At 50.0% G+C, this 26,743-nt stretch overlaps 1 protein-coding gene across 1 annotated transcript; it reads right to left on the reverse strand.

Annotated features, from left to right (window-relative positions):
• Positions 1–12,534: 12,534 nt before the first annotated feature.
• On the reverse strand, positions 12,535–15,646 carry HAND1 (heart and neural crest derivatives expressed 1). The gene is made up of 2 exons (XM_065936162.1): positions 15,095–15,646; positions 12,535–13,538 (listed from the first exon to the last, which is right to left on the reverse strand). Exons 1-2 carry the CDS (start codon positions 15,644–15,646, stop codon positions 13,434–13,436), a joined length of 657 nt encoding a protein of 218 aa, XP_065792234.1. The 3' UTR covers positions 12,535–13,433.
• Between the last annotated feature and the right edge of the window lie 11,097 nt (positions 15,647–26,743).

Here is a 26,743-nt window from a genome sequence, read left to right on the forward strand (position 1 = left end):
AGACCGACTGCAGCTGATCAGCTGGAGTCGAGCCTGAGTGTTGCCCAGCATAGCAGGTACCCTGGCCCCAGAGATCCATGTATAGTTGTCCACCCATCTACTGGATGGATGGTTGCAAGTTGAAATGCCTGCTGGCGGGGGCGGCGGGCAGAGGGAGTTGCAAACTGGAAAATCCAGGTCCTTTCTAAGGGCAGCCACCACTGTGTGTTACACATTGTGTTGAGTCGTTCAGTCGTGTCCGACTCTCTGCAACCCCGTGGACCATAGCCCACCAGCTTCCTCTGTCCGTGGGGATTCTCCAGGTAAGAATACTGGAGTGGGTTGCCACGTCCTCCTCCAGGGGATCTTCCCAACCCAGGGATTGAACCCAGGTCTCTTGCATTGCAGGTGGATTCTTTACCATCTGAGCCACCAGGGAAGCTAGCCTATTTTCGCCACATGGGTGTGCAAACTCTGAAATTTTAAACAGAAATCTTCAAAGTACAGTTCCCCCCCTCAGCACCCTCACCCTCTCCCATTCTACTCCTGTGCAAATAGTGTGGAGGTGGATTTCTCAGCATCCTAGGTGGCAAGGAGAGTGGGGAGTCTTGTCACCTGGAGCCTTCAGGGTCAGTGATAGGTTGTTGCTGAAGCATGCCATTTTTCAGAGTCACCTTCCTTCAGAAAGCAAAGGAACGTCCAGTCTTCTACCATGCAGTCTCTTGATCTGAGATATAAGTTGTTCCTTCCACTTCTGTCTGTGCCCTCCCTTTCACATGAAACTGCTGAGGGCTGCCTCTGACCCCTCACACACTGAAACTAAGAGAGGTGCTTTATTGCCAGGCTTCCCCTAAACTGGCCAACCCCTGCTGAAGTCAATCTTGTGAGGATCCACAGACATCAGTTGTGATGGACAGTCATGACGGACGGATGAGCCCACATCTTACTGAACCATTAGGACGGAGGTTCTACTGGGAACCAGACATCCTTTTTCCAAAACAGGCCTTTAGAATGTTGAATATCAGATCAGCTGAGATCCAGCCTTTTGGAAGGGTGGCACTTGCCACCTCCAACCACCATCAGACTGTTAAAATGCGAATTCCTGGGCCCCACCCCCAGATTCTCAGTGTGGAAAGCTCAGGGGCCAAATTCCAGGAATATGAGTTTTTTAATTTCCCCAACTAAGACTCAAGTTTATTAGAGTTGAAAAGTACAAAACTGGTCCAGTGGTTTCTCAATTCAGCAACTTCAAACTCATCAGGAATACTGGTTAGAAATTTCCAGTAAGACCTACTTAATGAAACTCTTTGCCAGGGCAGCCCAGGAAAAATCCCCTGGGGAATTTGTGCATCCAGATGCAGATGGCCCTGAGTCCAACCGTCTAAGGCCCAGGAAGACAAAGAAGCTACCGTCAGCCTCAAGCAGCTCAGAAAGATCAGAGCTGAGCAAATACAGTGACGTGCACAGCGAAGACACTTTGAAGATGAATCATTGGAATAGATGCTCTTCCCTCTGGAGAAAAAACAAAAAACAGAATGAAAATAATCCACAGTGCCTAGCATGTAGGAAGACAAAAAATGTCTGGAATTGAATCTTCCATTTACTTAATAGTTCTTTAGTTTGTAAGGATCTTCTGCATCTGGATATAATAATAGCCATTGAGTGCAGTGCACAGGGCTTCCCAGGTAACTCAGAAGGTAAAGAATCTGCAATGCAGGAGATGGAGGAAATGTGGGTTCAATCCCTGGGTCAGGAAGATCTCCTGGAGAAGGAAATGGCAACCCACTCCAGTGTCTTGCCTGGGAAATCCCACGGACGGAGGAGCCTGGAGGGCTACAGTCCATGGGGTCACAAAGAGTAGGACACGACTGAAGTGACTGAGCATAGGCAGGCAGTGTACACACCAGACAACCTGTTCCTAATTTTACATGCACTGGTGTATCCAGTCTAACTACAGTCACATCAAGTAGGAACTGTTATTAACTCCAGTCTATAGAGAAGGAAACACAGGCCCGGAGAGGTCTAGGAACTGTCCAAGTAACAACAAGAGCTGGAGGCACTCCTAGGAGTGAGTCCGAGGATCGTCCAGCTGAGGGACACTCGTCAGCTCCACCACCGAAGAACTCAGGAGCACCACGCTCGGCAGCTGTGCAGCTAGCTGCAGCAGTTCCCCTTGTCCTGATCAACTGGACTCACTCCACCTTAATGAGGGATTCCTCGAAGTCACTCAGACTCTAGTTAGGAAATTTAATAGGGTTTAATGGAGGTTAACAAGGCACATCCAACTTTCCAGCCAGGTTCTAACTTACCAGAGCTGAACAGAGATTAACAAGCCCAGAAGGTGTAACGGCACCTGCATGATTTAATGGGGTTAATGAAACTGTCAGAGGCTGGCTGAGAGGGACAGAGCCGGAGCACGCCTCTGTTAACGAGTCAGTCTGCTGAAGGTCAACAGACGTTAAAAAGCAGATGCTGGCCCTGGCTTGCCCTGGGGCCAAGGGCGAGCAAGGAAAAGAAGACCATAGCCAGCGTGCCAACCATGCTCCCTCCTGGTTGGTGGGATCTGGAATTTTATTTTCTTCTTTGTGCTTTCTTGGTGTTGTTTACATTATTTAGAATAAGCATGAGTCATTTTCACCAAAACTGTAAAATAGCAAAGCAGGTTTTTTTTTTAAAGTGCTCTCAAATGCGTTTACTCTCCCTTTGTATAGTTTGTTACATCATCCTAAAACCTGTAGAAAACAGTAAGAGAAATAAGAACAGAAGCAGTAATACATTCTTAAATTAAGGCAGCACTTACCTGCTGTAGCGGGCTGTCACCTGTCACCACCGAGGGTTTTTGTCACACACAAAGTAGGAGTGTCCAGAATGACACGGCAGGGGGACTGAATCCTCCTCTGCCTCCCAGATTGCTGCAGTTTCTGCCCTGAGCACTTACTATCGGCCAGGCCCAATATTAAGCTCTTTACACTCTATTAGTCTATTTGATAGATAAGGAAATGGAAATTTTAAAAGGTGAAAGGGCTTGTCCCAGGTCAGCAGAGAGTGGTAGGTGGGGATAAATCAAACACAGGTCTGTCTCACCCCAGAGTCCAGCGTGCCTGACTGCCTACTAACTGGTTAAGCTAGTATTTCATGGGAGCATTGTTTAGAACAGTGAAGAACTCTCAAATATGTCAAATAACAGGGGACTGATTTTAACAGTATTACACTTATGTCAACATTGTGAAATATGTAATTACATAGAAGGGTGTTCCTATCAGTTTAGAAATAGCAGATATGTATATTTACGTATGCATATTATATGAATATATATGTGTGGGTGGGTGTGCATATTTATATATCGTATGTATACAGTTGGCCCTCCATATCCACAAGTTCCAACTAGAGGTTACAAAGGGCCAACTGTACCATGCCATTTCATATAAGGGACCTGAGCATCCATGAATTTTGGTATCTTTGGGGATCTTGGAGCCATCTCCCTGTGAATACAGAGGGATTCAGACTATATACACTGCATGTGTGTGTGTATGTATACACACATGTTTATATACACACACATTCCTGAATCTGTGATTATGGGCATATCTGTAGGCATAGCAAAACATCTACCAACTCCATGTGTAGCCTGCTGTATCTATATGATTCAGAGTATGGGGGAGAGGTCAGGGAGGAAAGGGCTTTCTGAAAATCAAGCGGGCTTCCTGGAAAAAAGGCTCCTTTGTAGGCCCATGAGGGAAATGGAAGACACAAGACAGGAGTAAGGGCAAGTCCAGTCCAGTACAGAAAGCCTCACACGCTGGACTGAGGAGCTTGTACTCTGGAGTCACCAAACCTGCTATCATTAAACAATGAAATGTGATCAAGAAGATGTTTGTGTGTCGACTGGGAGCCAGGGGGAATCTGGAAATGGATTCTGCCCTCCAGGAGCTGGGAATTTCAGAGTTCAGACCCAGACAGGGGTGGAAAGCAGTCCTTCCACTGCTGAAATCCTAGGATCTGTGAGGAAGCCTCAGAGCCCCCGAGTTCTGATGAAGAAGCCGGGTGTAATGAGCTCTGAGGTCTTGGAGAAGCCAGTGAGGCTTACAGAGTGTGATGAGCTTAATTCAGCCAAGGTGGCTAATGAGACTTCACGAGAGCTCACGGCCACCAGCAAGGCTGGACTCTGCTAAGGGTGCAGAGGTAGCATACCTGTGCCCAGCTAGACCCCTCTGAGCATCCTGCTCAGGAGACACGGGGCGGCAGGAGTCGGAGGGCCCCAAGGAGAGCCATTGACACCGAGGGGCAGGGGTCAGACGGCTATGTCAGCAAGCAACTGCCTGAAATGAAATCATCTGATGAAGCTCAGCACCGCCGGAAAGAATGAGGTGTAAGAGAACTCAGCTTGCCTACCAGGGTTTAGCTCAACTAGGTGAAACTGAAACTTGGCTGAGCCCACAGTCCAAGGAGGCCTTGCCATCTCCAATGGAAGGGTGTTTTCCTTATGGTTGCTCATATCATCTTCAAATACATACTATTCCTGTTTCTATCTAGGAATATTTCCAAAACTGAACATGAAAAAAGAAAAGTGGTCAGGATGACCTGTAGAAATGGTAGCGTTTATTTGTTAAACACCTACTACGTGCTGGACGTTAAATAGCTTACCTTATGATGAGCCGGAATGTGAAGCCATATCAGTCTGACCCCTCCATACATCATGCAACCTCTACCAGAGAGAGTAGAATACTAGCCGTGTGGTGGAGATGGAAGAGTAGTAAGAGCTGTTAGAAAAACTCAGGATCCCAATAGTCTAGGTGTTTAAGGGGAAACAGCCCCCTGCATTCTGTTAGCCCAGAGCAATAGTGACAGAAGGATGTTGTTACCAATAGAAGATTATGTTTTGTTCAGTAGCTCCCATCCAAAGAAACAGAAGAAAAAAAAAATATATATGTGATGCATCTTATACTCCACATAGTAAGAAAATACAGATCCCTACCCCAAGGTGCCTTTAGAGGATCTTGGATTGCAAAACCCTAATGTCCTTTGTTGGATGCTTTTGAATGGTGGTGCTGGAGAAGATTCTTGAGAGTCCCTTGGACTGCAAGGAGATCAATCAGTCCTAAGGGACGTCAGTCCCGAATATTCATTGGAAGGACTGATGCTGAGGCTGAAGCTCCAGTACTTTGGCCACCTGATGTGAAGAGCTGACTCACTGGAAAATACCCTGATGCTGGGAAAGATTGCATGCAAAAGGAGAAGGGGGCAACAGGATGGGATGGTTGGATAGACTCAATGGACATGTGAGTGAAAGTCGTGTCCGACTCTTCGCAACCCCATGGACTATACAGTCCATGGAATTCTCCAGGCCAGGATACTGGAATGGGTAGCCTTTCCCTTCTCCAGGGGATCTTCCCAACCCAGGGATCGAACCCAGGCCTCCCACACTGCAGGCGGATTCTCTACCAGCTGAGCCACAAGGGAGGCCCAAGCATACTGGAGTGGGTAGCCTATCCCTTCTCCAGCGGATTTTCCTGACCCAGAATCGAACCGGGATCTCCTGCATTGCAGGCAGATTCTTTACCAACTGAGCTATCAGGGAAGCCAATGGACACAAATCTGAGCAAATCTCAGGAGATAGTGGAGGACAGAAGAACCTGGCATACTGCAGTCCACGGGGTTGCAAAGAGTTGGAAGTGACTGAACAACAATGACAACAACATCCCTCTGGAGTTAACCTCATGCCCAGGACTCCTAGCTCTGTGAACTTTCTGGGTCCCCTCTCTGCTCCCCTCAACTTCCAAAGGAAGTTAGAAAAAGTGTGCCCTGGGACTCTGGGATCATTGCTTGAAAGTGAAAGTGAAGTCACTCTGTCGTGTCTGACTCTTTGCGATCGGATGAAATGTAGCCCACCAGGCTCCTCTGTCCATGGGGTTTCCCAGGCAAGAATTCTGGAGTGGGTTGCCACTACTAAGGGGAGAGAATTTGACTGATGCTCTACACTGGACTGGCCACCAGGTGGCGCCCTCCCCTTAGTCAGTGGCAACCCCAGGCCACCTGGGAAGGCTCAGGGCTATTTTCTGTTCCCCTCACAAGCTGCTGTGTTTGGTAAACGCCTTGATTCATGTCAATGCAAAAATCTGGACAGTCAGAGAAGAAAGGGACTTAGTTCTCTGGTCCTAACCCCTCATTTTACAGATGACACCAAGGTCCAGTGGGAGCAAGGAATTGCCCAAGTTCACACAGCAGGCTGAACTCCTGACTGCTGGGTGTATTACTTTCTCCACCACGCTAACTGCTCTCACTCTCCCCTGAGCACCTCCCACACGCACCCTGAGACTGCCAGAATCCTACCCTGAGCCAGAACTGGCTCAGCTTCCCTGCCGTCCCCTGCTGTTTCCTCACCAGGCACAATAGCTCAGGTTTACCACTTCCTACTCTGGGCCAGCCTGAGCGCTTCCCACTGGTTATTTAGTCATTACTGGATCTCGGCAATGTCTCTGCAAGCTATTCCGCTTTCCTTTTTACAGAAGAAGGCTCAGAGAGGTTAAGCAACCTGCACAGTGCCACACAGCTCATCTAACCAGCTCATCTGGCTGTGAGTACAGGCCCTCGGGCCAATCCCAACCTCCCTGTTGATACCTGCCTGGTCTCTTATGCTGTATTCTCTGTTTCAAAACACTATCAAAGACCTTTCCGCCTCCTTTGCCTGACAAGAGTTCAGTGGGGTGAGGAAAGGTGTTGTTAGCCCATCTTAGAGATTAGAGGACTGGGGCCCTAGAGGGTGATTGGTCTGAAGTCACCTCACTCGTGGGAGCCTTGGGCATGGAACAAGTTTCCGCCACCAGCAGGACACTCTAGAGGACTCTCCACATCTCATAGCCCAACCTACAGCCCCACTGCTGTCCCTGAAAATCATGGAACTCAGTGGCCAAAACTGCAGGTTTGGAGACAGGCGGGACTGGGTCTGCCTGCCTTGTGTAAGCCATGCGACCATAAACTACACACACACCCTCTGTGGTTGTTGGGATGCGTGAGTGGGTCCCTGTAGGTTGAGCACTGCTGTTGGGTACACAGGAAGTGCTTAGTAAATGGTGGCTATTTATTGATATGATTAACTAAAGCTCTGTATTTAATACTCTTGGTACACAGTCTGTTAGGTCTGCGCTGTCCAAATGATAGTCACTTTCGAATGCTTAAAACAATCCAAACTGACATGTGCTTTAACCTGTGTAAAACACACCCCACTTTCAATCAGTATGGAAAGAATATGTAAAATATCTCAATAATAATTTTTATGTTGGCTACATGTTGAAATTATATTCTAGGCATATTGAGTTAAATACATATATCAAATTCAATGTTAAATATTGCCTTGGCCAAAAAGTTCTTTTGGATTTTTCTGTATGGTCTTACGGAAACATCAGAACAAACTTTTTTGGCCAACCCAATATATTATATATATTTAATGTATATTTTTACTTCAATAAAAATTCACCTGGTTCCCTTTATTTTTTAATGTGGCTACTAGAAAATTATAATTACATACATGGCTCCCTTTGGTGAGTTGCATAAGGGAAATATACCATATTCTTACATTAAGGGCACTATGCCACTTAGTGCTTCCTTGGACAGTTTCAGAAACTCAGCTGTCTCAGCCTGCCTGCCCCTTGGTTTGTCTTAATGATGCGGGCTCTAAGGGCTTTGAACCAGGACTCTACTCACTGGCTATGTGCCTGTGGGCAGGTTGTTGCAACCTCTGTGCCGATCTTTCCAAAACAAGCAAACCAAAATAAATCCTCAATGCCTCACAAGGCTATTGCAAGGATTAAATAAAATAATAAAAATAGCTCTGCCATGGGCACAACACTAAGTGCTCTGCACGCTTTATCTCATTCGAACCTCACAAGCCCCAGGAAGTTGGGACATTTTGTAGATGAGGAAACTGAGGCTCAGAAGTGTTCAGGAACTTGTGCAGCGTCTCATGGCCACTGTCGGGTTCTATGCCCCGCCTTGGAAGGAGTGGGGTTAAGTAGACAAGGGGGAAAGAAGAGTACAGCTCCCCAGGTGACCTTGGGCCAGTCTCTCCTCTCTGCAGGTCTCAGTTTCCCCTTCTGTAAAATGACAGACATGTTTGGATGGTGTATAAGGATCCTTGAGGTCCCAGTATGATGGGGTGCTTGAACATTTCAGGGAACATAAAATTTCTGGATGGCTTCGAAAGTCCGATGCCTTCCGTTGTCCATTCTGTGGGGATAAATGTGCATTTCTGTTTGTTTTAATAACATTTGTAGGAGCTTTATATAGTGTCTATGTCTGCTTACATTAGACGCTGTGTATTATAGTTAAGAGTCTTTCACTATTTCCCATATAAACCTTGTTTTTTATGGGTTTGGGAGAGCTCAGCTGTAAAAACTCCCTTGGTTGAAAAAAAATTTTTTTTCAAACAAATTAGGTTTAAATCAGGAGTCTGATTTCAGACACTTTAGAGCCTGTGTATTTTTTCTTAGCAGTCACTTTTCATTTAAAAAATGAGACTGGCTGATTTCTTAGTTTCATTTCTTTCATGAAGATTTAGGACTTCCCTATTGGCTCAGATGGTAAAGCTTTTGCCTACAATGTGGGAGGCCCGGGTTCAATCCCTGGGTCGGGAAGATCTCCCGGAGAAGGAAATGGCAACCCACTCTAGTATTCTTGCATGGAAAATCCCATGGACGGAGGAGCTTGGTAAACTACAGTCCATGGGATCACAAAGAGTCTGACACAACTGAGCAATTTCAATTCACTTCACTTAAGCTGGTTGCTCGAAAAGAAGGATCCAGAGCCTTTTGCAGTAGAGACCTGGGCTTGCTGACTGCCAGCTAATGCCAGCTCAGTGTTTGACTGTTGTGTGACCCCGAGAGCTGGTCTTGTCACTCTCGGAGTCTTCCTTTCTCCTTCCACCTAGGGGAGCATAATTCCTGCCCTTCTCCCTTCTCCCTTCTAGTAAGGACAAAGATGTCCATACTAGACATTTTTGTCTAGTAGAAATAGAAATGATAAGTACCAAGGAAAGGTAAATGTACTATACAAACATCAAAGGCTGGAGCAAAGAATAACATGGTGTTTTTCACCAGAAGAATGTAGATTCCTAGAATCAGTGTTACAGTTAGGAAAGAACCTGGAGGTCAAGGAGCCCACCCCTTCCTCATCTTAGAGATGGGATCCATTCTGAGTTGGAACAGAGGAGGATTCCAGGAGAAGACTAGAGTTAGAATCTAGATCCCTTTACAAACCCCTTCTTTCTTTCTCTACTTATTTTGGAGACCAAAGAAGATCAGACCAAGAGAGGCTGTATTTGTATGTACACATACACACCCTGGAGGTGCTCCAGAATATGGGGGAAACCCAAGTCCCCGGAGGCAGCCAGACCTGCTCTTTGATCCAAGCCCAGCCTGCCTTTTACCTTCTATGTGACCTTGAACAAAGTTCTTCACCTCTCTGAGCCTCACCTGCCTGAGTATTAACCTCTTAAGGCTTGAATGAAATAATACATGCTAAGGGCTTAAATAATGTCCTTAATAAAATTTAACTTTTTTTTTTTCAATAAAAAGACTACATTTACTGTGTGGAAGGAATAATAAGCCCTTCAAGACAGATATTTACTATTGTATGTTAACTGGTGATGATTATTAGGAATCTCATTCATTATTTATACCCACAGTGCCAAGCACAAGGTGGATGCTCAATTAATGCACGTTGAATAAACAGTGTACTGAGAATACCCTGGCCACAGGAGAAATTAGAAGGAGGTTTCAGCTTAACTTTTTATTGCAAAAATAATACTTATTCATTGTATAAAAATACATATATACATATATGGCTAAGCAGGAGGAAAAGTCAAAATTATCCTTATTCCTACAATTCAGAGGTAGAGGTGTAAATGTTTTGGTGTACAGCTATCCACGTTTTCTCCGTGAATGATATTTATGTATTTATTTTTATGTAAAGCAGGTTACTAACAGTCTTCAGTAAACTAAGAATGTTTTATTTTCCCTCAGTTATATCAAGAACAATCTCTGTATCAATTATATTTTTTCTTAGGGGCTGAGTAGTAACCCACTGATGGATTTATTTAACCAGTTGTGTAATTATAACACTTTGGAGATCCCTCTATCCATTTCACTCTTTAGTAGACTAGTTCTGTGCTTAAAGCTTTATAACATCAGTATTTTCTTACAGCAAACTCCTGGAGTTTACTTTGAAGTTAGTGATCATACGCCACTCCCCGTTTAAAAAAAAAAAAAAACAAAAAAACGATGTCCTTAATTCAAATTAATAATGATACCATCTGTCACAGCCAGGTGGAGGTAGGTTTCCCAGAAAAGGCGCTGAACCCTGGGGAGAGAATGAGAAAGTAAAAGGCAGGCTCCAAGGCTACTCCATGGAGATGGAGCTAACGACGGAGGAGAGGGTTGAGAGCCCGGTGCAGGAAGGTCTGGACCCCTGGTGAAGAAGGTCTTGAGCAGTCGGCGAAAACTGGTTCGTGAAACCGGGAGCAACTCTGCTCTGCCCAGGGGGCTCTGCTTTTGCAGCTGGGAGTGAAGGCTGGAAATGTGGCCCGAGGGTTCTAGGCGATGGAGTTAAGTCTTGGGGAAACTGAGAGGACATCCCAGCGACCCCCTCAGTGGGCACTGGCTGGCCCTGGGTCTCCCGGGTGCCAGGTCTGAGATCAGGACCAGACGCGGCTGGGACCGAATGTGAGGGACTCAGCTGTCTTCTCCAAGAGGGTTTGCGCCCAGCGGGATGGGGTTTTCGGAGCAGGCTGCCGCGGTCGGTACCCCTCGGTACCCCGCTCTCCTTTCGCTGGCCGGGGCTTCCAGAAAACAGGACCGGGTGCGCATTCTTCCCGTGCCTGGGATACTTCACGGTGCTAAAAATAGTCGCGGGCGGGGTGCTCCGGGTATAGCGAGCTGGTGGTCTGTAAACTCAACTGGAGTCCTGGGTTCAAATCCAGAAAAGGTCCCCGCCGTGCCGGGGCACCTCCATCGGCTTGCTCCCCGAGTCCCAGTTTCCCTGTGCGTGCCTGGATTTCTAAGGCGCTTCCCAGCCCTCGGAAAGAAAATTAAAAAAAAAAAAAGAAAGCTCGATTTTTCTTTCCTGCTCCTCCCCGAGGGTCTTTGGGGCCTCAGGCCGTGTATCAGGGCCGCGCAGCTCATTACCGCGAGGTGTTGCCCTAGTTAAATCGCGGGCCTGTTTGATCTGGCGGCGGGTGGCGAGAGGGAATAAAGAAAAAAGTAGGGTAGTCAGAGTAAAGAGAAGCTCACACCTCCGCCGCCGTTTCCTCGCGCCCATAAAACACCTTTTATTAACTCCTTCGCGTCCGGAAAGGCCCCCGTGGCCGCTCAGCCCTGCCACGGGTGTTTACAGCTCAAACTAATGGGGCCCCATATTCACCCCGATGCGGGTACGAGGCGCCTGGAACACGCCTGGCCCCGGCGCTGCCCGAGTCTCCTTTCTAGGCCCCAAGCTCCGGCCTCCAGCTCCGGATATGGAGCGGGAAAGCGCCGAGAGACCCGCGCACCGGCGTCCTGGCGCCTGGTTCGCAGAGCGCGTCGGAGACCTGCCCGCACTGCAGAGTATGCGTTCGCTCCCGCAATCGTGAGATACAAAAGCGCTGAGTACAGAGCCTCGCACACAGAAACGCCAGCATTTGCCTGCCCAGTCCAGCCCGGCACGCATCCGAGCCTTGACAAATGCAGCCACTTTTATTTTCACCCTCACACCTAGCCATGGAGGCCCACGTGGAGGCTCAGAAACCGCCGCTCTCCTCCAAGGGCCCGAAGTGTGCGAGTTAGCCACCACGCCCCTCACCCCGTCCTTTCGCACGAATCCGTATACTCGCAGGAATACTTGTTGAGTGCTTTGCTGCTAGGGGGAAACGGCTCACTGCAACCACGAGCACTCACAAACTCCCCTCCCTCACGTCTAAGATCGGAGCTGCTCCGTCTGGTCGAGGCCTTACAGGGCGCTGGGTCTGTGCCCCGCAGCCGTTTGTGGGCCCCACCTCAGCCACGGGGCTCCATGTGAGTTCTTGCACCAAGGCACAAACTATTATTGTAGGTTCATAATTTCACAGAAGTGAACGTATTCCGGAGGGCGTTCCCCTCTTCCGAGCCACCCTGCCCTTGTGTAGCCCCTCGTTTGTGTGGCAGGCCCCCTTCCCAACCGCCCCAAGCCGCCGATGGCAGACACCGATGTGCAACACCCATCCACAGACAGGCCCAAATGCTGGCCCACAGAAATCCTAGCCTGTCATCTCTAGGTCTAATTCATTTCCAGGTTTCCCTTCTTTAGGTTCACTATAGCTATCATGTCTCCCCATCATCTTCTAAGGAGAACTTTGCTTTTTATACCAGGAGTAAATTCTTTATCTGCCCCCTTCCCTTGATTTAATTTGCAGTTTGTTTCGACATTTATCAAAAAAAAAAAGAAGAAGAAGAAGAAGAAGAAGAAGTAGGAAGAGGAGTTTCTCCAACTAGCAGAAACGATGGAGCGGACCGGGGATAGCCGCCAATATATCACACAGGCTCCTGCTGATTTCAAAAAATGTTTTATTAGTCAAGAGCATAGATACTGCTTTGGCAAAAGGAGGGGACGGTGAGTGGTCATATAGATTTGAGGTAGAAAAAGGGTGGGGATGAGGGAATTAACAAACACCTGAGCAGAGCAGGCATGGTAGGTAGTTTAAATACATAAAAACTTTTCAACATAGGGAAAAGTTTTTATTTACAAAGGAAGGAAGGAAGGGAAAGGAAGAAAAAAGAAAGGAAGAAAAGACAAGAAAGAATGGAAGAAGGAAGAAAAGAGCCGTTTTCCTTGGAACTAAGTAGGAAGTGCAGTGACAAAAAATAAAATACAATAAAAACATCACTGTTTGAGGAAAAACAACAAAGGCAGCCCTTTCATCTTCCTGGTTTGGTTCTCTTTCCCTGGCAGAAAACTACTGATTCCTCTTATTGCATTTTAATTAGGGAGGAGAGAACGCGAGCGCGCGGATGCGCGGAGGGTTTTGACGCGAAGCCGAGAGGGGCGCGAGAAAGAAAGGCAGATAGTGTAATGGGGAAGGTGTTAGGGGTCCTAATTTCGCCCCAGAAGGCTTGGAAGGTTACGTCCTAGCGTGCTTGGGTCTCGCAGTCCTTCCTTCTCGAATCGTGCAGCCAAGAGCCGCCCTCTCGGTTGCCGTGGGGGTGGGGATGGTTTTATATATATATATATATATTTCTCTTTCTCTTCATGTATTAAAAACAATTTCAAATGACATTGCACGTGCGATTGAAGTGTGTAGTTGCAGCCGGCGACCTGCCAGCACGCAGCGGAGGCTAGGCGGGAGCTCCTGTAAGACCCTGGCATCCGGAGCCGGGCACTGGCCTCCGCCTTCTCTCCTCCCGGGCTCTGGGTCGGGCAGCTGTGGCGGGATCCTCGGCGCAGGCCTCGGCTTACTGGTTTAACTCCAGCGCCCAGACTTGCTGCGGCCAGCCTGTGCGCCCTTTAATCCTCTTCTCGCCTGGGCCCAGGGCAGGAGGAAAGCCTTCGTGCTGCTGCTGCCAGAGGACACACACAAGAAAAGGGGCGAGAGAGACAGGTTTAAATGTTTCTGCTCCGCTTGCCTAAGCATAGAATAAAAGTAGGGGTGGGGTGAAAGGTGTTGGGAGCAGTAACTGGGAGCCTTTAAATAAGTGACGAATTTTTGTTTGCAAAATAGGCAAACAGGCTCATAAATTTGCCTTTATGCGCCGAGTTCCCGGGGGACCCGGATGGGCTGGGCAGCTTCTGGGGGGTTGGTAATGAGAATTTTCTGCGGTTGGTGAAACTGTTGCTCATAAGTTTGGCTTTATGGCGCCGAAGGGGGACTGCAGGGTTTGGAATAGGAGGGGTGGCAATCAACAGTTTCCTCGCTCGCCGACCTGCACCGGCGACACATCCACCGGCTTTTCTCCTTTAGCGCCTGAGCATGGATACCGGGCTGGGTTCCTCCAACCGGCTCTGGGCGCTCAGAAGTCTCCTCGAATGAGGGAGGAAGTCGGTCTGGCCTAGCATCCCCTTTCCCGGCTACTTGAAGAAGGCAGCGATATGCAGGGGGTGGGGATACGCCCAATAACTACTTCCAACCAGGCATCCCGATCGATCCCCAGGCCTGCAACCTCTTCCAGCCCAAGACAGTGGTTTAGAGATTCGCTGACCACGGTTTTTCCCAGTCTCCCGAGGTGACTTCCCTAGATTAGCACAGCTCCTGCAAGTCGGAGAAAACCCAGGGGGCTCTCTAGTCAACTCCAACGCGCGGTGGTTCCCAGGGCACCAATCTAGAGAAACTAGGTGGGTTCCCCAGGCTGGGAATCACTGTCTTCAGAGGCCCCAGAGCCCTGGGCCAGGGAAACCGACCTCCAGAAATTGTCACTGGAGAGAATCCAGAAAGGCCTAGTAGGGACTGGGATCTCCAAAGCCAAAAGAAGTCATCAAGGTGCCTGAGGAACCAGCGGTGGGGAGTGGGGAGCAGGGAAACGTCCTCTGGACAGAGAATAAACTGACTTATTCTACCGAAATAAACAACTCCTTGGGTAGGTGGCCTCCACATCCTGTCCAGCTCTGGGCCTCAGTTTCCCTATGAACAATGATGAAAATAGACCCGCCTCTTCAGCAAAGATCTTTTGAAAACAGCAGCTGAGCGCATATGCATAAATTCACATTCCGGCAAATATAAGTAACAAACTCCTACAGCATTCTTAACCTGGCTTCCAGGAGAACCCATGGACGAATCAGGACCCCTCGAAAATATAATTGAAATATATGGTGTGTGCATTTTCTCGGGGTCTGAAGCTTCCAATGGACTCTTAAAAGGGACCCTATGTTCATGTCCGAAAAGGACGAGGTTCCGTCTAAATTCACAATCTTACAAACGCTGGCCGCATTACAAATGAATTCAAACATGAATCTACCTCCCTTCACGCAAATAATCCCACAGTTCGACCTTCTCAGAACTCCCCGCAGCCTCTCAAAATCTTACGCGGGGCGAGGCAGACTCCTTCCACTGCGTATTCGGCCTGCGGGTGCTCATTGCGCCCGCGCCCTTGGCTAGAGCACGCAGGCCCCCCGGACTTACCAGCTCTCTTTTCCGCTTGCTCTCGCGGCCGCCATCCGCCTTCTTCAGTTCGGCCTTGAAGGCCTCGGGGTCGCCGGCCTGTGCGTCCTTGGCCAACACGTCCATCAGGTAGGCGATGTAGCTGGTGGCCAGGCGCAGAGTTTTGATCTTGGAGAGCTTGGTGTCCGCCGGCACGTTGGGGATACACTCGCGCAGCTCCGCGAACGCGCTGTTAATGCTCTCTGTGCGTCTCCGCTCCTTCTTGGGTCCTGAGCCTTTCCGCCGGCCCAGGCGGCCGCCGAGCGCCTCCAGCCGCCCGGGGCTCTGGCCGGGCCTGGCGTCTGGACCGTAGGAGGCGGCGGCTGCCGCGGCTGCGGGCGGTGGCCCGCCGGCGGGGAAGTCCGGGGCGGCGTCAGCGGGGCTCAGCAGCCAGCTCTGGAAGTAGGGCCGCTCCTGGTGACAGCGCGAGGCAGGGCCGAAGAGGAAGGGCTCGTGGAGCATGGGGTGCGCGGGGTGCGGATGGTGATGGTGGTGATGGTGGTGATGATGTGCGTAGCTGCCCACGAGGTTCATGTTGGAGCGGCCCCTGGCCTGCGCCGCCAGCCCGATTAGCGCCGCCCCATGCGCCCCAGAGACTGCGGGGGCCACCCGTGGGCTCTGGGGCGGCGCTCTGGTAGGCACCGGCTTTGAGAGATTCTGGGGCAAGGTTGAGGATAACACGCGCAGCCCGCAGTCTTCTTGCCTGCTTCGGTCGCAGGCGAGGACGAGGATGCAGAGAGACCAGTTTAACCCTTCTGCGGCCTCCCCTTCAGGGTCTGGCTTATATAAGGCCGGGGCTTTGATGTCAACTTCTCCCTGGAGCCAATGGCAGGGGGGCTGGGAGGAGGAAAGGGGGATGGCCGTCCCCGGTTTTAAGCTCTGCCACTCGACTCTAGCCGCCTGCGGGGACAGGGAGGCGCCCCGTCTCCGCCCCTCCCCCTTTCTCCCCCTGTCCCCAGTTCCCGAGTTGGGGCTTCGTAATTGAGGCACAGGCCTGTCAACGCCCAGGTCGCCGTCTGCCACCCCCTCCCCGTGTGCCCAAGGAAAGGAATCATGGAGTAAAAATGCCTTTACCTAGATTTTACAGATAGGGAAACTGAGGCGCCGAAAAAAAGAAAGGTTCTCATTTCTAGACCTTCCAGAATCCAAGATAAGAATTCCAGAGGTTCCCAATCCTGAGCTCCATCTGCTCTACTTGGCCTCAGAGCCAGAAAATGAGAGCGGGATGCTGGTGCAGGACAGGCCCCTAACGTTCTCCCCTAAGCCTCCGCAGTCTTTAGGCGCCGGCCCATCGGGCCGCACCGCAGCAGGCCCCGCAGCTGGCAGAGCATCCGCCAACTTTAGCCAAGTCTTGTATCTGCAGCGCAGGCGGCCATCCACCGGAGTAGAGGTCGGGGACAGGAGGTGGGAGGAGATGGGTGGCGAGTGGGGAGAGGAGGGCTCCGGGCCCACAGGCATTTACTAGTTTGTTCCGGGCTCCAGAGCTTGAGATCACTCTTCTGACCTCGGGACGCCTGATCTAGTCCAAAGACCGGCCGGCTGACGAAGGGGCAGCCTCCTCTCCGCCGAACTCGAACGGAGGGCCCAGAGCTTAGCTACGTTGGGCCGCTGCATGCAGGCCACCGCAGCTTTGGCGTTCGATTCTCGGCGCCAAAGCTCACACTGCGAGAAATCAGCGTTTGGCGGTGAACGTACACCGAGGAGACCACCACCTCCACACTCTCTGCGGGGCTCACGCGGTGGGAGAAACTTACTACCCACTGGCGTAGAGACACCGTCCTGGCCGCGCAGACCTTCGCGATTTTAGCTCCCGATAGGGCCCTTCCGCTCGTCGGATTCTGTTCCCAAGGGCCTTTCTCTGGGCTGCCACTGGGACTTGGGAATTTCAGGGTGGCCGCGCTTGCGGCTGAAGTTCTCTGTCTTACCTCCCTGATGGGGAGCTTCCCAGCTGACGTCCTCATACCTGGGCGCCTCCAGCCTCACCCGCCTTTCCCAGCCAAGCCCCTTCCCTAGGTGGGTAGAGGGAGTGTACCCTTCTCTCAAAAACAATGTGGAGGGGAGGGCGAAAGGAGAAGAGAAATACCTGTCTGCTCTTTTTAGACGTCAAGTTTACTTCTTCACCCATTTTTTCAACAAGTATTTGCGTGTACAGTAAATATTTGTATTGACCCCTGCTATGTGCATTGCACACTTAGCAACCCAAAGGTAGAGGGAGAAAGGTCAACTAGCTCATTGCACAGATGGGAAAAGTAAGGCCCGGAGATGAAAGATTTTCCTTGGGCTCGGGTAGCCAGTGGATACACAGTGTTCTTCTGTACAGAAGGAATGGGGACAGTGCAGGGGGAGAAACGGACAAACGCTTAGTCCAGAGCCGGTTCCACTTGTGGGAGCTCTGCAGGGCTGTGGGCCCTGGAGGTGCGTGGGGGAGGGAGGGCCTTGTTTCCTGCCTGAGGCGGCTGGAAACCCGCCGCTCTCCTGGGCGCCTGGCGCCAGCAGCTCTGGGGTTGGGCCGAGCGCGGAGCCGGAGGCTCGTAGGGAGGGAGCACCCCCGCGCCCAGTTGAGCCGCGTTTCCGCGGAGTCCCGCGCCTCCCTGGCCTGAAGGCGCTCGGAATTGCGGGTGTGGGGTGTGCGGTTAATGACTCTGTGACGGACCTCAGTCGACACACACCCAGCCGTGGTCCTAGTCCGGCACGATCTCTCAGGACCACCGTTACACATGCACATATAGACTCATGCAGCCTCACAAAAAAAATCACCAGCATACACCAAAGTCTAGGCATTCATGCAGACGCCACAAAATATGCCTATTATCTCCGTAACCTATTTACACCCACGCGACATACAACAGCATTTCAATTTTCATGCATTCCTAGGATTTTACACGTTATCTCTTCGTCACCCACGGAGCGTGCATCTAGCTTCAGATGTGTGACAGCTCTGGGCCACTCCCAACCCTCTGTGCAGGGACACTTACAGAGATCATTACACATCAGCTCCACACAAATAGCACCGCTGAAGGGCTTGACATATATTCTTACTGTCACACTTGTCCACAGGCCCAACCAGTTTGTATCTGTTTCTTCCTGTATTTCTTACTGTATACAGTATTTATAACACAAACTTCTGAAAACCCCATCCCACATTTCATGCATTCTCAGTTCTCACAAACACACATAAGTACACAGTCACAATTACTACTATATATGCACACGTGCTCAGAAAAAGAAGTTTTACATGTTCGTCCATTACACACAGGCACACAAATTCCAAACACCGAGACAGATTGACATCCATTCTGTCATACCCACATAGCCACAGTCACAAGCCCTGGGAGTATGCACATTATCACAGCCCCCCGCCCCCCCATGATAGGTAGGTAGGTCACACAGTGACCCACACACTCCCAGCTCCAGCACCCACCCTCCTGTGTCCCGAGCATTTTCCAAGGTTACATAGGTCACTCAGGGTGATTTGAATACTCTCCAAATACCCAGCCTGGTTAGTGTGGTAGGGAATGCATTATCAGTACTGAATGATGAATCCCAGTCTCATGAGATGCCTTGAAGGGTCCCCAGATCTGCTGGCAGTCCCTTCTGGGTTGTTAAAGAGCAGGGTATGTGTAGTCACCTGGGCCCCAGAAAGCACTGCTCTCCACCCAGAGTCAAGAGGTCGAAGTAGTTCTCCTAGCAGAGCGGCTCCAGAATCTGGGACCACAGCCCTCGGGGACCACTGGGGCTCAGACTGGGCAGCCCCCAACGGAATGGATGTCAGGGAGATGGCCTGTGTAGAACACAAGGCGCCTAGGCTTCAGACCCACCTTCTGGGAGACCCCAGTGGGCTTTGAAGTCCAACCTGGCTTAGATGCGTGTGGATCAACAGTGGGGACCAGGTAAAGGTATTCTGTCTCCCCTTCCCAGGCTCTTTGGTACGGAGGTCTGGGACCCAGGAGTTTAGATGACATTTTTCTAAACTGAGAGCCAAGAGATGAGCCTGGAGTTCTGGTTTTACCTAGCACCTCACTGTGTTCCTTTTCCTCTCTGAGCCTGTTTCCTCATTTTCAGAAAAGGGGATGGGACTGATAGCCTGGAAACGGGAAATTCCCAGCTCTGAGCTATTTCCCGGACCCCGACTCTAATTCCTCTCTGGGGGCTCTCGGACCTAGCTCTTGGCTTTTGGGCTCCGCTAACAAAAGGACTCTATCCCACCCCCCACAACCACAGACCAAAGGAGCGGGAGTCAGGGACCCAGGAGTGGGGTGGGCCGTCCTATCCGCCTGTCTCATATTTCCCCCACCTCACCTCCCTTCCGCATCCCGCAGCGCTCGCTCCGATAGCGTCTTCAGGAGGTCTGGCACTCCCAGCATTTTTAAACGCTCTCTTCTTTCTCCAATTAGGCTAGTGAGGTTGTGCGAGAGCCCTCATTCCATTTTAGGGGATCTTAAGCACAAAGAGGTTAAAAATGTGTATTAAAGGAGCGTTTAAGCGAGTCTCGCTGGAGAATCGCGCCCGCCCACCCGGACTGAAACTCCGCATGGGCATTCATCCCGTCCCGGTGTGAAACTTCGCATCCTCTGTAAACTGGGGTGCGGTTATACGCGCCGCAGAGGGCTGGTGTTAAGATTAAGCGAAATTATATAGGTGAAGCTCCTAGCACCTGGTAGTAAACCTGGATACATGGTGGCTCTGTTTTTCGGAGTACAATATTAATTCCACAGGGAAAGTGAGTTACCGCGTCACTACACAGCCCGGGTGAGGGAGGGCATCCACCATCCCCTCGCAGGGCTCCCGTTTCTGACCGCATCGAGCCGCCGTCTTTCCCCACCGACCCTCCAGAACTCCAGTGTCAGGAAGGAGGCTGGAGATGGGGGATACCGAACACCGACATGTGGGGGACAATGTTGCCAGGGTCCTGAATTCCAGTTCCGGATCTCACGCACCCGCATTTCATTTGCTGAAGTGTTTGGCGGCGCAGTTCCCGCCTCCTCCAGGACTCAGCTCTCTCATCCGTGCAGTGGACCGGCTCTATTCAAGCCTCAGACGCCTGGGTGTCCTTCTCCGGCCCGCCCTACTCCTCCCCTTGCTCCCGCCCCTGGGGCTGGCAGGCCTGGAAGAGCCTGAGCCTCGGCGCCTACCGCAAAACCGTCTCCCGCTGCGTTCCGTGACCTTGACGCCACCAGCAATCCCCGCACCGGACCCCTTATCTAAATAGGGCCGTAAATCAAGGACCTGTCAGGGCCCGGGTAATTACAGGAACTCCATAAAAAGGACCCGGCCGGCCGCCTGTTTATATTAGCGCGGTGTAAAATATTCTTGCTGTCTTGAGGAATCGCGTCGCGCAGTAACGCGCCATAAATCAGCCCGCGGGCCATTTACCCCGCAGCTTGAGTGCGCAAATCCCTTAAACATTTCTCTGCCGCATCTAGAAAGTCTAGGACTTTCCACTCTGGCCCAACCTGTTCCCCAGGGCTAACCCTGGGGTGGGGTGGGTATGGGGGGTTGGGGGAACAATCGGGGCAGGGAAGAGACAGAAATGTGGGTCTATATCCCCGAGATGATCCTAGGGTGAGCTTCTTGCCTTCACCAGTGTGTGAGCGTAGCAAGACTACTGAGATTTCGCGTTAAAACCTGCTGAGAAACCTGTCAAGAGAAGGGAAGGGTCTTCCCTAAGGACACACGGCCGAAGGGTGACAGAAACTTGCAGCTGAAGCCTAGTCACCTAAGAGAGACCTGGATTCCACGGCAGCCTCTGTCTCCTCTTATGTTCCCCTTTCCTGGGATGAGGTGTGGACTGGCCAGAGAGGGTCCAAGTCACCAGCTGACATTCCACTGTCTATCGTTTAGCTTCGAGAACCCCCGAGCTTCCCGCAACTGTGCACAGAATTATGTGCGAATGCTATTCTGTGGCGGGGTTGGAGGGGAGCTCTAATTCCTAGTCCCGTCCCCCTTGTTTTACAGGTGGCAAAACAGACCTAGAGGATGAGGAGGCACAGCTAGAAATCGGAGACCTTGCTGCTAAAATAATCCCTTCTGGTTTATCTCCCCCACACTCTTTCCTAAAGAAAAACTAAGATTGTGCGGTGTGTGTGTGCATGGGGCTGGGGGAATGAAACCCTGTCCATTCTTAGGTTTGTAACAGCCTCAAAATTACGGAATCTATTTAAGGTAAACCTGATGCTGCCTATTGCCCAATGCCTAACACAAATCAAGCTTATGGAAAAAGAATATTAAATTTTCCACGTTTTCCCTCGGGTCTGGAACCCCAGGATTCAAGGGAGAATTAAACATTTTCCTCTCCCATTCCCTTTCTCTTCCGAAGTCCGTAAATGACAACGTGTTTACACAAGTTTTTATGTCGTCTGAGCTTCGTCCCGGCTCCGCTTCCTCCTCTGTGTATTTTCCGCGCAGAGAGATGTCTGCTTCAGGACGCGTTCAACCTAAACAGAACCCCGTCTGATTGGAAAATGTATTTATTTGAAAAATCGTAACTCACAGCTTTGGTGAAAACGGCCCCCAAATTTATGGGATGGCTTGGGGCGCGGCGGTCGTAAATTAAAAAGCACTGGACACCCCCCTCCCCCAATCCCCGCAGCCGCACCAGTCAGGTTCTCAGGAGCACCCAGGGACTAGACCCCTCCCCGCTCCACCCCGCCGCAGCCGCAGTCTGCAGCCTCTGCTCCAGTCTCTCGCTGTGGCTAAGTGGCTGTGTTAGCAGGCAGGTGGATTTCATTCTGGTTCCTTTCACCCAGTCGGGTTAATTTCAGGGTAGCCTCACTGCGACCTGTTCCAGGTGGTCGGTTCACAGTGAACAGTGTTCTGTTGTGCACCGGTCTGTTGTAGGCATCTCGGGTTTTCTCTTTAAGTCCACGCTGGTAAGTTTCGTGGTGGCGGGCTGCTTGTCCCTACTCCCTAGCCGAATGAACCGTGGGGTGCCAGGCTGTGTCTCTTGCCAAGAGGTTTATCTCTGGTCAGTGTCATGAAGGTCAGTTTCACCGGCAGACTCCTGCTGCCCAGGTCAGGGAAATTTTCTCCTTTCAGTTCAATCTGAATTCCCCTGGAGCATGGAGTCAACACACTCCGCCTAGTTGCGCTATCCTTCAGTCAGCCTGCGCCGGCTGAGGACTAGGATTAGAGGCTGGAACTGCGAGCACGTCCTGGGGGCCAGGCGCCGCGGCCGCCGGAGGTGCGGAGCCGCGTGGTCCAGGCGGAGCTGGACGCGTGGGGCCTTCACCAGCAATCGTCTGCTTCCTTCTGCAAACCCAGGCTGAGCCATATTGCTCCGTCTTTTTTTTTTTTTTTTTTTTTTTTTTTTCTTCACTAACGATCAAGCGCCGCTTTGGCAGCGTACCCACGGGGAGTAAGGCAAGATCTCCGCTCCCAGTTTGTCTGTCTAAGCGAAACTTACGCCTTTTGCGCTCGTTTCTTCAGAGTAGGCAAAGGAGCGCTCTGGAGCGACGCAGTTAAGCGCAGGAAGAGCCGCAGAGTAGTGCGGGAATCCCAGAATCCAAGGTGGTGCGGTAACTCAGCCCAACCGGTTCTGCCGCGGCCACCTGCCTCGCCACCCACTGATGGATACTAGTAACGTTAGTTGGCAGAAATGCAATACCTTTATTAGGCAGAGAAAACCCAGTTAGATTAACCTAGTCTGTCCAGGAGATCAAGAACTGGTGTAAGGTATCATGGGTCCGCAGTGGTGAGGGGACAGAGGGCCCTTCTTCCACCAGGTTCCCTTAACGCGGGGGCTGGGATGACACAGGGAGGACAGCCCTCCTTCCTCAGGCCTGCTTCCTTCCAATCTAAAATGGCCTTGCTCTAACGGGTGTTGGGATCTGCACATTCTCCTCCGCCCCGGACAGCACTAGAGCCAGAGATGAACTTTCAGAGCTGCTTAGAGTCCGAGGTATTAATCTTGGAAAAATCTATGCTAAGCCTTTCTGTACTGGGTTGGGAGGAAGAGATCAGCGGCTGGCTACACTTACTGGTGAACATTCCGAGCTCCTCAACTCTTCTTTCTGCGTATAGGCACTCAGAAACCGAGCCTGTGGGCAATAAACGGTATCATTATTAATCTTATTATTTTAAACCGGGCCAGACTACATCTGTCATCTTTCCCATAATGGTCAACTGTAAACACACTTTACAAGAGAAAAACAAAAAAAGGGATTTAATGCTGATGCTGGGGAAATGCTTAGCACTGGCGTTGCTGGGGAATTGGCAGGCTCTCCAGTCCTTTGGGAGAGAATTTAAGTGCTTAGTAGTTTTTTTTTCCCCCATTGAGTAAGTCTCAGGGGTCTTTCTTTGTCTCTTTAGTTTATTGAGAGAAGTCCTTCCTTTAAAAGTCAGGGACGAATCAGCGGGCCTTGCCTTGGAAATCAGGAGAGAGTGGAATAGGAACCTGCAAGCTTGGCAGACAGAGTCTTGATCATTTTCACTGTCACTGTCAATCTTCTTACCAGCCTGGTCCTCAGTTTCAGCCTCTTTCTGCCCTAGTCTTCCCCCTTGCTGCAGCAGAGCCTTGGTGTGGAGCAGGGAGATGAGAGATAAGCGAATGATAGAAAAAAACAGAAATCAGAAAAGAAAGGCAAGAGGCATGTGTGCTGACTGGCAAAAGGGGAAGGATGCTTTGGTTTTATCTCATTATCAAATATCAGAGCAGGTTTCCTTCCAGAAAGTCTGAGTTTGACTGCCTTTTCTTGGTATAAACATCTCTCTCTAGCCACAGAGACACTCCTGTCCCCTCACACACACACAACTACCCCCCCCCCCACCCACCCACACACACCACAGGACACAAGATTGTCCTCATCAGCTTACCCAAACCATCCAGAGCATGGAGCAAAGAATAACAAAAAGTCACAGTGAAACCCAGCTCCCAAACTCAAACCAACTGCTGCCGGTTTTTAAATTCATTTTCATCTATGTAAGCAAGCCCCCAACCCTGCCAAAGTCTATTTTTTAAAACAACGACAAAGGTGACAGGAGAAAGAGAGAACAGAGAGGAAAGCCTAGAAACCAGAGCAGAAATTAATTCAATTACCTCTTTTCCCCTGCCATAAATTCCGCAGAGGAAATCAAATCTTTCTGTGCATGTGTGTAAAACCCGATCAGTCTATGGAGCTTGCCGAAACCCATTATGTCTTAAACAGGGTATCCTAATTGGATGAATGTGAATATACCAGGCAACCAGGCATCAACTGAGCCGGGATTTTCCGATGGCATTCTCCACGGAGCCAGAGAGGATAAACATCAGTTGGAACCACATGCTAATCAGTTTGCCCTCAGAGAAGGGGAACCTGGGCTCAGAGGCATCCTAACATTTTGCGTCAGATTGTAATGGAATATTTCTTGTAAACAGCCGAGTGTCTCTCCCAGGCACTCACCTGACATGTTTCTTGTTGTTTAAGTTCAGATCTGACAGATGATGATAACCTGGAAAAGAGAGAGGTTGTAAATGCTGAGGACTGTAAGGCTGGGCAGTGTAAAGGACGCCTGCCTGAGAGCTGGGACAGAGCTGTGATTTGTAGTACCCCAAAACTTGTCAGGCCGCTCGGGGCAAGCCGGGCAGCCAGGAGAGGGGAATAGCGTTCCAGAGGGGAGAAGCACACAGAAAGAAGAGCTATGGGCTGCTTGCTCCGAGGAAGCACACCGCTTGTTTTGTGTTCCGTTTTGTGAGATGGAGACTGCCCCCTCCCTCGTACCCTCCCCACGTCGCACTCCCCTCTCTCAGGGGCGCACTGATTTATAGCACCTGTTAGGAACACATAATGGATGCAATTAGCTGTGGCACTAGAGGAAAAACTTAACAGGAAGAGTTGACTTTATTCCAATAAAAGATAAATGTGTGGAGCAGTCTCTCAGAGCTCTCTGAGATGCTGCCTCCTGGGCTGCAGTCCTCATTTTGTCCCAAATAAAACTTAACTCACACACACACACACAAAGATAAATGTGTCTGTTTTCATGAACTTAGTTCATTAATTTCAACTTCTGGAGCCAGTGTTTTTTTTTTTTTTTTTTTTTAGAAAAATCATTGCTGTTTTCTTCTTGAAACTCATGCGTTCATTCTCGAAGCTTAGTAGGTATCACAGTCCCCTTGTTGAGCAGGTTTCTAACACAGGGAAGAGGAGGAGTGGACATGGGATGGGATCTGCATTTCAAGAAAGTCCTTTAGTAAATTCTGATTCCGGAGCCAGGGATATTTTAGACTTACACCCCTCAGGTAGAGACTCAGGAATAACCTATTTAATGACAACAATTCTTTGTCTTGGTAACTGTGTGATTAACAAAGTTAATATACATACACAGTTAAATATGACAGTGTCTATTGCGGAAAATTTAGAAGATAGGAAAGAAAAATCTAGGAAGAAAAATAAAAACTTCCTTGATCCTAACAGATTATTTAAGCTCCCTGGGCTGTAAGCTTTCTCCACAGAATCCTATAGATCCCCAAAGGAGACAAGGCTCTTGTGTTCACCTGTTCTAACCCTTAGCACCAGCACACACCTGGCAGACAGTAGGACCTCCAAAAATTATTCACCAAAAGAAATAATTGGTTAAACAAAACTGTAGGATTTGATGATCTCTAAAGGTACTTCCAACCCTGACATTCTATTTTTCATTCTCTGCTCTAAGGAAAAAATGTAGTTGCATAAACTCAGATATATTTGTCACCGGGACTCTTGACGTTTAAACAGGTGTGTTTTTCTTCTCCATGTCTTGTCACTTGATCTGACAGCTTTCTGCTGCTCTATCTGATGTTAGTTTAGGGTTGCCCTTGCCTGAGGCAGCCCAGCTATCGCCATGGACTGGAACTGAGCGGGGCGGTCCCCACCTTGTACCAGGCAGAACAGTCAGAGTAGATTTTTGAAGACTCCAGCAAAATGGCACAGCCTAAGAAAGAAGATAGTGGGGTGTCTGCTGTTCACAAATGTGAATTTGGGGGACTTACCTGGCAGTCCACAGTGGTTAAGACTCTGGGCCTCCAGTGCAGGGGGTATGGGCTCAATCCCTGATTGGAGAGCTAAGATCTCGTGTGCAGCACAACGTGGCCAAAGCAATTCTTTCCTGAAACCATGAGCCAGGCCCCTCTCCTGTCAGGCTGTACTAATGGCGATGGCAGCGGCATTAACCTTTTGTAGAGGGCCATGCCCTCTACACAGACTCTCGTTGAATCCTCTGAGCAACACTCTTAGCTCCATTTTATAGATGTGGAGTTAATGCCCAAGGCCACTCAGCTAGCACACTGGAGAAGTAGAATTAAAACCCAGGTCTCCTTGACTCCAGAGTTCTTGCTTTTAACCATTATAATGATGTGTGTGTTAGGGGTAAGTAAGGGTATGAGTACAGTTGGGAACTTCCCCGGTGGCTCAGCAGTAAAGAATCTGCTTGCAGTGCAGGAGCCACAAGAGATACAGGTTCGATCCCTGAGTCAGGAAGAGGAGGGCGTGGCAACCCACTCCAGTATCCTTGCCTGGAGAATCCCCATGGCCAGAGGAGCCTGGCAGGCTACAGTCCATAGGGTGGCAAAGAATTGGACACGACTGAAGTGACTTAGCACACACGCACAAGGGTATAGTTAAAATGCTAAAAATACTTTTATTTCTCCAACAGTATTTTAAACTTAAAAAGTAAGTTTAT

The sequence above is a fragment of the Muntiacus reevesi genome, chromosome 1 (assembly GCF_963930625.1).
Source record: "Muntiacus reevesi chromosome 1, mMunRee1.1, whole genome shotgun sequence".
In the NCBI taxonomy this organism is placed as follows: Eukaryota; Metazoa; Chordata; class Mammalia; order Artiodactyla; family Cervidae; genus Muntiacus; species Muntiacus reevesi.

Coding starts and splice junctions, on each gene's coding strand:
- HAND1 (XM_065936162.1), bottom strand. CDS start 15,646: ATGAACCTCGTGGGCAGCTACGCACATCATCACCACCATCACCACCAT. Junction 13,539..15,094: donor GCAAGCGGAAAAGAGAGCTG/GTAAGTCCGGGG, acceptor GTCCTCTGGCAG/CAGCAGCACGAAGGCTTTCC.